At 42.0% G+C, this 12,669-nt stretch overlaps 1 protein-coding gene across 1 annotated transcript in view; it reads right to left on the bottom strand.

Annotated features, from left to right (window-relative positions):
• man1a2 (mannosidase, alpha, class 1A, member 2) overlaps positions 1 to 12,669 on the bottom strand; it is a 209,227-nt gene that overhangs the window by 159,254 nt on the left and 37,304 nt on the right. The window contains exon 2 of the mRNA XM_033617549.2: positions 10,197 to 10,458. Within this exon, the coding sequence (XP_033473440.1) occupies positions 10,197 to 10,458 (262 nt within the window). The remainder of the gene's footprint in view (positions 1 to 10,196; positions 10,459 to 12,669) is intronic.

Genomic DNA, 12,669 nt, shown 5'->3' with positions numbered 1-12,669 from the left:
AAAAATGATTCACACATTACACAGCAGTACTGTACCTATACCGCACCATATCGTACTACAGGGTAGATAACATATACAAGTCCACCCTCTTGAAGGTTAATACCTGTATTCAGGAATACATTTAGCAGCTGGGAGCCCAGTTGACATATAGCACCATGCATAATGTATCGATATACATAATGGCTTCTGCAGAAGGGAATTGGTTGTCAAATGTCATCTCCCGACCTACGGGCTACGAAAGGCTGGCTGACAAGACACCATCAAGCATGACACGATCAGACATGATTGCCTCACAAAAAATAATAGTAGCCCGGTGCCACTATCTGTGTTCGAAAGGACATGAAACATAAACAACAACAAAGCAGGGGGATGCATATTTTCAACCTGTCTGTTTACATTCTCCAGACAGCTTTTTGTCCCCAGCCCATTCTGTGTTGTCTGCGGATGAGAAGTGCTCATTGTTCAGTACAAATCAATACAGCAATCCTTATAAAAAACAGATGATTTCATGAGCCTTGTAAGAGCAGCTGGATGAGGGATATTCCTTCAAGGAATCTGCCAAATGACACTGAGGTTAAGGGAGGCAGAAGGGAGGAGACTGCTGCAAAGACTGAGAGATGGAGGGGATGGACAGAGAGAGATATTTGGGAAAAAATAAGGAAGAAAATTGAAAAGAGGGACGAGATAAAGAGCCAGCGAGAGGGAGAGAAAGGGTTAAATGCTAAGATAGGAGAAAGGGCAAGACAGGGGGTAGAATTAGAAAGCGAGTGCAAGGGAATGATGAAAGCTGAGCTGTGCCCTACCCCGGAGGCAATGGTGCTACAAACACACACATACAGTATAAGCCTGGTGTGCAATCAACATACAAGGCCATCTGCCAAGCGCTGTCAAGGCTTCGGAGAGAGTGAGTGAGGGAGAGGATGAGGGAAATTGCTACAGAGAAAAAGAGAGTTAAGTACAAGGGATGGAGGAGGGGATTCTCACTGCCTATCTGTGCAGATATTCCACGTCTCGATTGGAAACCTTCGCTGTCTCTTTATGGGCCAATACATCTGGATAGCAGCACCATTTAGATCGCACTTAAAGAGGGCTGCTTTGGCCATCGATTTATCTGGGCTTTACAGCCACAGTGCATAGCTCTCTGTAGGGAGACGCGCACACTCACTCTCTCCAATGCGAGCCACAAATCAGTGGTTGTTAGCTTATCATTCAACAGTCACAGCTGAGTTAGTGGCGAGCCAACTTCGCAGTCGGTTGCACAGCCTTCGAAACATTGTACCGCCTCCCGACGAGCCAAAGTAGGCCACGAGACTCAGATCTGAGAGATTCCTCTCTTCTCTTCCTGCACTGCAATTACTGATCAGCTGTCAGTCGAAGGCAGGCTGTGTCATTTCTCTGCAAAACGTCAGTAAGAATGTTTGAGTGTCTGCTGGGGGTCCTCCTGTCTTTTCCGCTGCATTCACACATACATGAAGCTGTAGCTGTGTGGGAGCGTGTGTGAATGTGTGTGTTGCACTGTGCATGCTGGACAGTTGTGTTCTGATGTAGTAGCCCCATTAACACACAAGGAAGTTGTTCATTTCTTGTTATACAGTTTGTTCCCGAGCACAGAATAACTTTGTTGCCATCGCAACGGCTGGTATTGTTTTCACCTCGTCAGTCTGTGTCTGTGTGTGTCATCGTGGCAAAATGTGGTCCTGGTGACACCACAGAAGCTGTTTTGAGTCATTTGCAAGGTGTTTCTATGTCTGTCTGTGGACAGATTTTGTCAATGCAATAAACTGAGAACCATGCAAGATGCAGTCACGAATCTTTACAGGTGTGTAGCTGGGTGTGGTCTCCGCCACATTTTGAAGGGCCATCCATTTAGAGGTGCAGGAATTGAGCGTCTTGCCTTTAATTTCATTTTCTGACGGCTTTGCTGAAGTTCATGGCAGCATTTTGATCAAGTCCTCACTGCTTTTGGAAATGTGTCGTTACAGATAGGGAGATTTCCCTCAAGTAGCCTACTGTTCCACCTTATTCTCTGCCTCTCCCTCATCATGTGCTCCGTTGGGATACAGGTCTCCAAGCCTGTCAGGACCTAACGGACCCCGACACACTGAGTTGATTGGGGCCGGGCGCAGGCCTTTTATTTTTTTTAATAGGCTGGGCTTTGGTCAGACTTGGCCTTATTTACCTTTTGTCCTTTGATTGTGACCATATAAGCTACACGCAGAGCACACAACAGACTGCGGAGTCAGCTAGCAAGGTGTATCATATTAGCTGTTATACCCACTGCCATAGAAACAATAAACACGTCTCATCATTAAAAGAGACGATGTGCACATTAACGCATGAGGAGCAGCAGCATAACTTCAGTGATTATTGAAATCTCTGGACATAGTCAGGATCTAATGTTAATTAATGTTTCAGGGTTCTTATATAATCACTGTATGTGTGTTTCTGCGTTAATCAAAGAGAGAGCACAATGATAGTCCACTACCACTATCATTTTGAATTGACATATTTATAGCTTATCAGAAGAACCCAACTGGTTTATAGTTTTGTATGGAATCTCTTCTTTTTTGCAAACTAAAATCTAGTTGGACTGGACCATGTGTAACTTTAATTTGAAAGGACAGACACAGGAAGTGTCCACGCTCAGCAGTCAGACAGGAGTCAGGTTAATTTCCAGGGCTGGTACCTGCGGTTATTCCACAGGCTAGTTAATAACATGTCGGGCAGGAAATCCAAAGTGTGGGATCATTTTGAGAAGGTGAAGGATGAACCCAAGGTGATATGTAAACTCATCTTCATTGGTCGACTACAAACATGACGTATCATCTGAAACATGGAAGTAGCTACATGCCCATTAGCCCACAGCGTCATTAACAGGCGGCTCGTTCAGTGTGTGACATGCACTTGTAGATAAAATATAGGCCTATATTAATGAAGGTTCATTAGTACGGTTTTGTATTTCTCTGTAATGTAGCACAGTGTTAACAATGTTACTGATACTATTCTTTCTCACACCTTCACCTCAAACCACCAAAATATATCATTTAATCATTACATTAATATCGTAAACATGCAGGCGACTAGTCGACTAATGGCCCTAAATGACGACTATTGGTCGACTAGGGAAATTCTTAGTCAGGGGCAGCCCTAAAGTTCAGTACATCTTTTTAAAGGTGATCAATAAATCACTGACATCAACAGTTTCTTCAAAATATAAGAAGTCAATGACACAAACAGTGTTTTCAAAACAGGACAACATCTGACAAGTTTACAATCCATAGGAGAGGAGACGTGCGAACATGAGCAATGAAGTTATATTGTGAATTCTTCACTGCAAAGTAATTGAACCTGGGGGGAAACATTAACTTATACCATTAGATTAAACATTCTTTTGATTCCTGCATTACCAACTCTCCAAACTGTCTCGAATAACTAGTGCTTTTCCAACATTATTGATGAACAAACCTTACTGAAAGTGAACTGTGCCTTTGTATCACAGCCCATTAACTGCAACAGCCAGCTTATTTCAACAGCTCTGGGCCAGCAATACTTCATGATCTGACAGGTGAATAGTACTGGAACAGTTAATAGTCAAATTCATTCCATTCCTTTTCTTTTATTGCCCTAAAGCTCTCTCCATCTCCAGACAAAGGTTTAATGGCCGCTAATGTTCGGGTCGCGTAATTAGCAGGATAGAAAAAGAGCACAGCACTGTGAGCTGATGGCTGTGGTGGGAAAGGAGAGTTTTTTGTTCTGTACAGTCGATGAAATATGTATTTGGGAGGCATAAAAACCAAGTTCTTTTCTATTTCTGGAGGAACAATGGGCCTGAGTGGCAAAAGTGCCCTGCTGGATATGACCGATTTTCCTGATTTCTCTTAACATAACAAGCAACCAGCAGTTATTCCATTGACAAATCCCAGTGCAGATGAAGACTATAAGGATGCTCATATAGAGACACAAAGGTATATGTGAATAATGTTATTAACACTCACAACTACTATCACTGATCGTGATCACCAGATTGAGCCAAAAACAGAGATTATACTGGCAGTAACTGCAGTGCAGTGCAAATTAATGAGCCATGTCAAATGTCTACAAAACAGCTGCATCACAGCTGAGTCAAATATTGGAAATATTAGGAAAATTGCAGGGAAAATATTGTGTAAATTGCATTTATCTCAAGCCTGTTTCCCCTCATGCAAGTCCATGTCTTTATCCAAGTCAGTGTCTTTGACCAGCAACTCTTTGGACCACACCTCATTTCTGTAAACCAACAGTTTATAACCAACCAAATAACCATAATCAATACAAACATGCAAAGAAGAAGAGTTAATAGCTCATGTGAAAGGTTTATTTAAATTGGCTGATTTTCAATTCTTACTTTACTGTCTGCCAGAGGCTTTAGCAGGCTGATCTTTTAAGTTTGTGAATACACTGGTATCATCTGAAAGTACAAGACCTAAGGAATCCATTGGTACCAACTATGTCATGTTAGCTTGTCAGGAAGGTCCTCAAATGACGCTCCAAAGTTAGGCTAAATTTTGGCGAGGGAAAATGGTCATGGCCATCTTCACAGGGATCCCTTGACCTCTCACCTCTAGATATCTGAAAGAAAATGGGTTCTATGGGAGCCCATGACTCTCTCCTTTACAGACATGCCCACTTCATACCAGTCCCATATGGCTGTGGGCAAAAACCATGCAGTTGTTTGCATGCAGCAGTTTTTTTTACCTATTGTATTTGAATATATCTGCACAATTGGGTCCCTGAAGTCTTGTAACTGCATTAATTCGGTCTGACTGGAAAGCTGAGACTCTTGTGGAATCAATAAGCCTAGTTATAATCATGTGTGATGATGGCAGCCCCCACAGAAGCCATTTCAATGAACTGAGACATTTTTTGTTTAACTCACTGATTAACATGAGCTATAGTGACCTCTAGGATGATCACGGCCTCATGAAACTTCACAGTCACAAACTTCAGACTGGGGGCAATCAGAGGACGTATGGCTTTCGTAGGTATATTGAGAACAAGGGGGTTTCCAAGTAGGGATGGGCATTGGTCCTTGAGAACTCATTTGGACGTCCTTATTCGCTCAAGGTATAGAGCACTACTCCCACACAAGAACATGACTTTCTTTACTGTCTAAAATGGGTAAAATCTTATTTTATTGTAGAGCTATGTGCAGTGTATTGCTTCACTAAGCCGAAGTTGTGATGTTAGTTGCTGCTGCTGTGTTAGCTTGTGCTACCTGAGCACTAAAGTGACTCTGGAGGGAGTGGCTCAGAGGCGGTCCTTCAGTGCTGCGTCTAACTTATGTAACGTTAACGGCAGAGACAGAAAGATGGCAGATTTTTCTCATATGAACTTTCAATTGATTTAATAGACAAATCTGAGCCTGGATGTTTAATAAATGTATTCTTCAAATTGCACTTGATTTCCACTGTTGGCAAATTTACATTGCTATTCTTACGTTAGTGTTTTTTTAATAGCAAGTACTCAGGTACTTTAATAATTTAATGTTAGTACTCAAATACGGAAGTTACCTACAATGCCCATCCCTATTTCTCAGCAGTTTCTGGAACAGAAGTGCTCACAATCTAATTGCCAACAAATGCAATTCTTATAGAAATCTCCAAATGCCAAAACTTTTTGGTCCCAAATCACAATATGGATTTTTTATGGTGTTCCTCAAGGTCTTGATATCATAATGTAATATTTTTGGATGGATTTTTGGCCATTTTTATAAATTCTAAAGTGGTTAAAAATGCTTGAATTAAACACCAAATCTGTTTCAACCCCAAAATTGCTGCAACAATTTATGAAACATAATTGAGCATGGGAATGGCCGTTATATACTTCAGTCTAGGGTTGCAATGGTATGAGATTTTCACAGTGCAATAACCATCTCAAAAAATATTGCGGTTTTATATCACGGTATTAAAGGAATTATCGTATCAGTCAGAATGAAGCCGCAGGAATCAAAATGGGAGGGTTATTTTTGGTTGAACAAATGTTTTATTACTGTAATTGAAACTTGAAACTTGAAACTATTTGAACCCAACTTGAAACCACCAACTGTCAAAATTTACCTTGAAACTGATTTTCTAAGTCCTTTCAACGTCTGAAAGGCGCCCAACCAAAAGACAACATTAATTACAGATTTGTGACAAGTAAAATCTGACACAGTGCTGAGCTGCATCTCAAACTCATCTCCATGTTGCCTGTTTTCACCACCACACAGCTACAAAACTGCCCTCACAGTTAGAAAACATGGAAAAATAATCAAAATGGATCATTTACCCCCCCTCCAATCATCATTATTACCACATGCAAAGACTGCAGTTATTGATCCTTCACAGTGATGAACTATGCATTGAGCCAAATTTGTAATGAAACCAAAATAACCCCACGAACTGATGCAGTGTCGGACAGATGGCACAGTCCCAGGGAAAGTAATGTGGTAACAGACTGGCTCAACCATCTACCACTGCTTGAATTACCTCTTACTGTCTACATGAAACATAAATGATGACAAGAAGATGGATGCTGATACTCCTCCCTGGACTTGACTTTACAACATCAAAATGCAGGCCAAACGTCTGCATGTAGCTGGGATTTTAAAAAAAGAATAAGAAAGCTCCAGTCTGTAGTCACAATTGTGTGCCAGTGTGCGATTATGATTTCTCCTTAGAACCACAAGGCAATCAGGAAAAGGGGAGCGTGCTACACTGTGCCATAGCCCATACAGCTGCTACTTTCTTGCTCATTTGGGAGTGTATGGCATTCTCTCTGAATGGTAATTATGAGGGGAACAAAAGGGGCATTTAGAGACAAAGGCGGGTTTGGAGTGAATGGGCCAGCTCCCATGCACGGCGAGTGTTCTGACTCCAAGTGCTGCTTCAAGAGAGACGATATGAGGTAATTATGCAGGAGAACTTGCGGAGGGGGGAGAAAAGGGAAAGAGAGGAGCAGAGAAAAGAAGATAGGCTGAGGTTGGCTTGGTGTCTATAGAGAGCGAGACCAGATAGCACCATCTGCATTCTGCACAGGCACTGTCCGTCTGGCTCGCTGTTGCCTTCAATAAAAGCTGGCGCCAACACAGACAGCATGCAGGAGAAATTTATTTAGATGTACAGTATAGCTGAGAAAAAAAACAGCCCTGACACACACACAGGATATGGGGGAAGTGATACATCCATTATACTCTATGCATCACGGTTTGTTCCACGTGGGATGTATAAAATGACTAGGTCACGAACATCCAGTAAAAACTGTCACGTCATTTTTTTAAGCCACCAGCATGAGACTCGTTTTAACATTCGGTTCTCTTGTGCTCTCCTATGACTCTCTCCCTCTTAAAGAAATAAAAACACAAACAGGACTCACACACACTCAACCGCCCACCCTGGGTAACAATGTGTGAGCGGGTGAGTTGTGTGATTTTGTGCCTGCAGGGCTCCAGACCACTAACACTAGTCGCACTTAGCAACCACGGAGCTGGAGAGCTGTTAAGTTTGATTCCTGCTTTAAGTGAATAAATATTCACGTTTAATAGTGCCTCTGTTACGGTTTAACTTATAACTTTTCGCTAACTGCTAACACCACAAGCTTCAAGCAAAAATATCAACACTTCTGCCCAAGACGAGACGAGTGCTTCAGAATAAAAGCACCAGTGGTTCTGCTTTGATTTATTTCAACAACACTTTGTTCAACTTTTTTATAACAGTACTTTATTTAATTTTATTACAACAGTAATTTAAATAACTTTTTTTTATAACGGTACTTATTTTAAGCTTGTTATAACAGAAATTTTTTGAACAGTTGTATATTTCAAGGAGTATTTTACTGCTGGAGAGACAGCCTTTAATAAATCTAGGATATCTGTGCTGTAGAAAGCCGCAAATACTTTTGAAATTGGTGCTACAGAACCAAAGAAAACTAAGAAAAAGGATGCTGTTGCTGAAGAGGGAGAAAACCTACAACTATGACATGTCTGTTCAAAACAATGGCGGCCGGCTGTAAAGAACTGATCTCTATCTCTTACAGTTAAACAGTAAGCTAAAAATCTTGCTTTATATTTGATCAGCACTGATTTTACTGACTGATCTGAGTTTTTTCAGCCTTAATTTTTACTGTGCAGGAAACAGTATGGCACCCACTTCCTGTTCGCAAACTCTCACTATTACAGCTAAACACGACACTAAAATATGTTTCTAAAAGTATTGCAGGCAGGAAAAAGGCAATGCAGTAACATAATCTTGGTATATATTCGAACAGCACAGGGAGCGAGAAAGAGAGATGGGTGGGTCTGCCTCTTGATCTGCCGCTATACTCTTTGTGTCATCAGTGGCGGCATGGGTGGCGGGCAATACGAAAATGTGGAGGTACAACCTGTAGTTTGAGCAACAGCCCAAGAGCCAGTGAAACAAAGACTGATAAAGTATATTACGTCGTCCGCCAGAGTTTCACCGGGGGCAAGGAGGGATATCTAGGCACTAGTTAGATGGAGGGATGTTAACCACAGTTCATTCACACATACTACCCACATTTTTTTGATACAAAGCTGGTTGAAAATCGGCAAAGAACCCTTTTAACTTTATTATAACAGTAGTATTTTAGTATTTTAATAGTCTACAGTAGTTTAGAGGAGATTTCAAAATATCAAGATATATTTTGTGTTTTGCGATGTAACCTAAAAATATCGCATCTTAACAGCTGTACTTTAAGATACGGCCCCCTCTATTGAATATGAAAGGAGGCCCCCACATGCTTGAGCTTTACACTGCTGACTTGTAAAATCAGAACAGACATGTCCTGTGATTTTCAGCCTTCTATGATTATATTTACCCCTCTCAGCAGGCACATCCTGACAGCTGAGAATATTACTGTCAGGTATTGTCCCCCCTCTATTAAATATGAAAGGAGGCTGATGATACAAGTCAGCGGTCCTGAAATGTATGTTTCTCTTCTATAATACACATTCTACATCTCGGAGGCGACGTCTCTCCACATACGGGTTTCCTTCGCCCTTCAAACGGGGCAGAGCTCCGTGGGAAACAGTAGGAGAGACACAGCACGAGGGGGAACTGGGATCTGACACAACACCGGAGGGAGAAGCAGGTCTGTGGAGCTGTGCCCAAAGCTGCTACAGCATCGCTTTGGGTTGTGAGCACGCATGATGCACGTCTACATTGAAAGTAATGGGTTTGTGCGCACAAAAGGCGCTACATCTGAACGCCCCCCATGCACACACACACACACTTTAACCAAGGCGGCGGCCAAAATCACCCAGGCCGTCCTTAGATAGGCAGGGAAAACCCTGCTCCAAACAGCCATACCATGGCTGACCCTGCATTTCCCCTCAACTGCATGTGTGTGCTGTGTGTATATTAGGGATAAGTGAATGATATATTTCAATTCATTACCTTGTGGATTGTGTGTAGCCTGACAAACACTAGAGAGAGGATTGCACAGCACTACACACACACATGCTGGGGTTTAAATTTCACGAAACACCAATGCTGTGGCTCGATTTTTCACTCCAGTCTCGTCTCCCAAAATGGTTCCTCATTGCAAGATGGCCTGCACAGAATTCAGCATGAATGGGGAGCTGATGGCATTGATTTAGGGATATTTGCCTTTCACAGTTGTCAAATGCCTCAAATTCTGCATGTCCCACGCTGACATACATATACTGAATTTACAAAATATTAATTATACTTGATTTAAATGAAATCCATGAAGTATAATGGCACTTTCTCTTTAATAAAAGCAATTCTAATCAGCTCAACATGCAGATGTGTTAGTAAGTGGGAGTATGAAGATATAAAAGGTCTAGAGTTCACGAGAGGTATGCCAGAGGAGGTAGTCCTTATTATAATGGTAAAGAGATGGATAATGATAGATTTATTGACATAATAAACAGATATTACTATAAGGAAGTGGCTGCAGCTATAATTCGCAGTCTTAATTTAAGTGCATTTTCATCACAGTGTGTGTTTGATTGCTCTTGCTGCACTCATACTAATGTGAGTCCCTACAGCGTGTAGCCGACCCCATCAGGAAGACACAGTCAAACAACCTGCATCCATCCCATGACGTGTTCACATGTTCATGGACCAAAATGACACCATAGAAATACATCCCAGTAAACCTAGAGCAGGATATTTAAAACACAAAAGTCATCTTACCTCTCTGATCTTGTCACGTTTCTCTTTGGCATCAGGCTCCGGCGGCTCACCATCACTGACACCCACCACTTTGGGCATGGGGACGGGTGGCAAAGGTTTAGGCCCCAGGTCCTTCTTTTTCAGGTCCTCCATGACTTTGTTCTTCTCTGTCTGAATCTCAGCCTGCAGCTCCTCACGTGACTTCCTCAGCTTCTCCTTGGCCTCCTGCAGCGCTCGCTCATGATCTGCCCGAATCTTGTCCCGCAGGCTCTCCTCCTCCTCCCTGCAGGAGGCAGGTAAAAGGCAGGAGGTAAGTTTTTTATTCTTTACTCTGTCTGGATCCCCAACAGCCACCATAAAGTGGTTGCTGGTCCTCCCAGGGTGAACAATCAGTTTTATTTTAACCAAGTCTGACACACACACACACACACATACACACACACACAAGAAAAAAAGAAATCACAACCATTTGAGGAGGAAAGGTGTGCAGAGTCTTTTTTTTAATTAATTAAAGATGAACTCTGAGAACAAACACTGAACCTCTGGGAAACAGATATGTGATTGTGTGTCTGAGATGTTGTGTGTGTGTGTGTGTGTGTGTGTGTTTGCTCTTGCTCTGCCCAATTTTTACCCTGAAGGTCAATAAAGTTTTATTTAATAAAAGAACATCACATTATTGTGACGTTAGCAGAGGTGGACACCAAATCACCAGGTCCAGAACCCTCTGCAATAAACAGCTGCAGGACACCAGACTAAAACTCGCCCACCTCTAATTCAGATCATTATGGAAGAGACAAAACCATCAGTCTCTAATGGGAAACCAACCCCCTCCCCACCGCCACCACCCCACTACTCTGCAATTACATCTGCTCCAGGAAATAGGACAGGTGTAGAGGAGCACAATGAGAAGGCAAGCAGTGCCAGAATGAGAAACGTCATCTTTGGTTTCACATGGTGGTAACAAGCTCCAGGGTGTTGACACAACTCTACCCCATGAGGATGTGGGTCAGTAATGAAAAACAAACGCAGCGGGATGCTGAAGCAAAGGTGACAAGCGGACAATGACACTGCGCTGTTTTTCTGCTGTTACTGAAGGAAAAAAAAGATCTCTAAAGATTGTGTCTGTATCTCGCTTGGCAGTTATGTGGGTTTATACAAATATAAACACAGCCAAATAACACATAGTTGATGAGTGAGGGCAGGAGGAGGCTTTTTGGGATACATCACCCCATGTCTGCTACATGAAGACACAGGCATTAAGCAGACCCTACGCATGTGTCCTACGCCATTGTGAGCATTTATACTTGTGTCTGTGTCACTCTGCAGTTACACCTCCAAAACACTAGTTGGCAGCGGAGGTTTCTGTGAAGTGCTGTTTAGTGTATTCAAAAGGCACCTAAAACACACACACTCTAGGCAATTAAGCAACTTTGTAATAAAATTAGTCCTTGGCTCAGACCAAAGCAAGACAACTCTATATCTGAAAGCACAATTACCTTCACTATAAAAAATCATGGATCAATATTTGAGACAGTTTGTGCAACTTAAAAAGCCTTAAAATGTGTTAGATGTGAGCTGCAGAGTATAATAAAAATGTTAAATCTTGAAACAACTGAGTGTTATCTGAGTGCAAAAATATGACTCCGTGTTTACTAATGACCTTCTGTGTGATAAACACAGGAAACGTGGGAAGGAGTGATGACCTGCAGAGATCCGTGTGGACTCAGCTGCAAACCTCCACAGAGCTACACAGATCAACATCTCTGAGAAAACAATACTGTGTGTGTGTGTGTGTGTGTGTGTGTGTATGCCAACTGTATCCATTAATGGCTTTGAGATGCCTATTTAAACCTCTGTCCTCTTCCAGGAGAACAGCAGCGCGGGTTGTTAGGAGTCCAATTTAAAAAAAATAAAACAGATGGCTTTGTGGGTGCAATTTGTTTTTCACATATTTGTTAATGTTTTCTGGACTGGCATGTCGACCAGAGAATCAAATACCTCATGGGTTTAAACTTTGTGGTGTAGCAAGACTAAATAAACTGTAGGTACAATCACACCTATGGAGATCTGTGTGTGTAAAAGTGTGTCATGCACAAGACTAATATAATGTCTGTGGAGTAAATAGAAATTTCTCCAAACTTATTTACTTATTAACTCAAACATGATGTTCCATCATTGTGCTCTTCGCCTGCATGGATTTTTACCCAACTTTATTCTTCCTGTGCAGCAACAATTTCAGGTTTTATTTATTTTCCCTTCTGCTCAGGTGTTCAGGGGGTGCACGTGTACATCCATACACAGTCTAAAATTAATGCCGATCACAAAAAAGGTAGGAGTGGGAAGCAGAGTGAGGTGCGAGTCGGCCTACATTGGAGCAGATGTCTTTATTGTAGACCTGGTATGATAAGAATTGTGGTGCAACCTGAGCCAACTTCACCAGAGCAACCGTGAAAACTGAGGAGTGTTTGGGAGCATTTGGTGGAAAAACAAGTGC

The sequence above is a fragment of the Epinephelus lanceolatus genome, chromosome 14 (assembly GCF_041903045.1).
Source record: "Epinephelus lanceolatus isolate andai-2023 chromosome 14, ASM4190304v1, whole genome shotgun sequence".
NCBI classification, from domain to species: Eukaryota; Metazoa; Chordata; class Actinopteri; order Perciformes; family Serranidae; genus Epinephelus; species Epinephelus lanceolatus.
The sequence above is the reverse complement of the archived record's forward strand: the minus strand, read 5'-3'. Positions and strand labels throughout refer to the sequence as shown.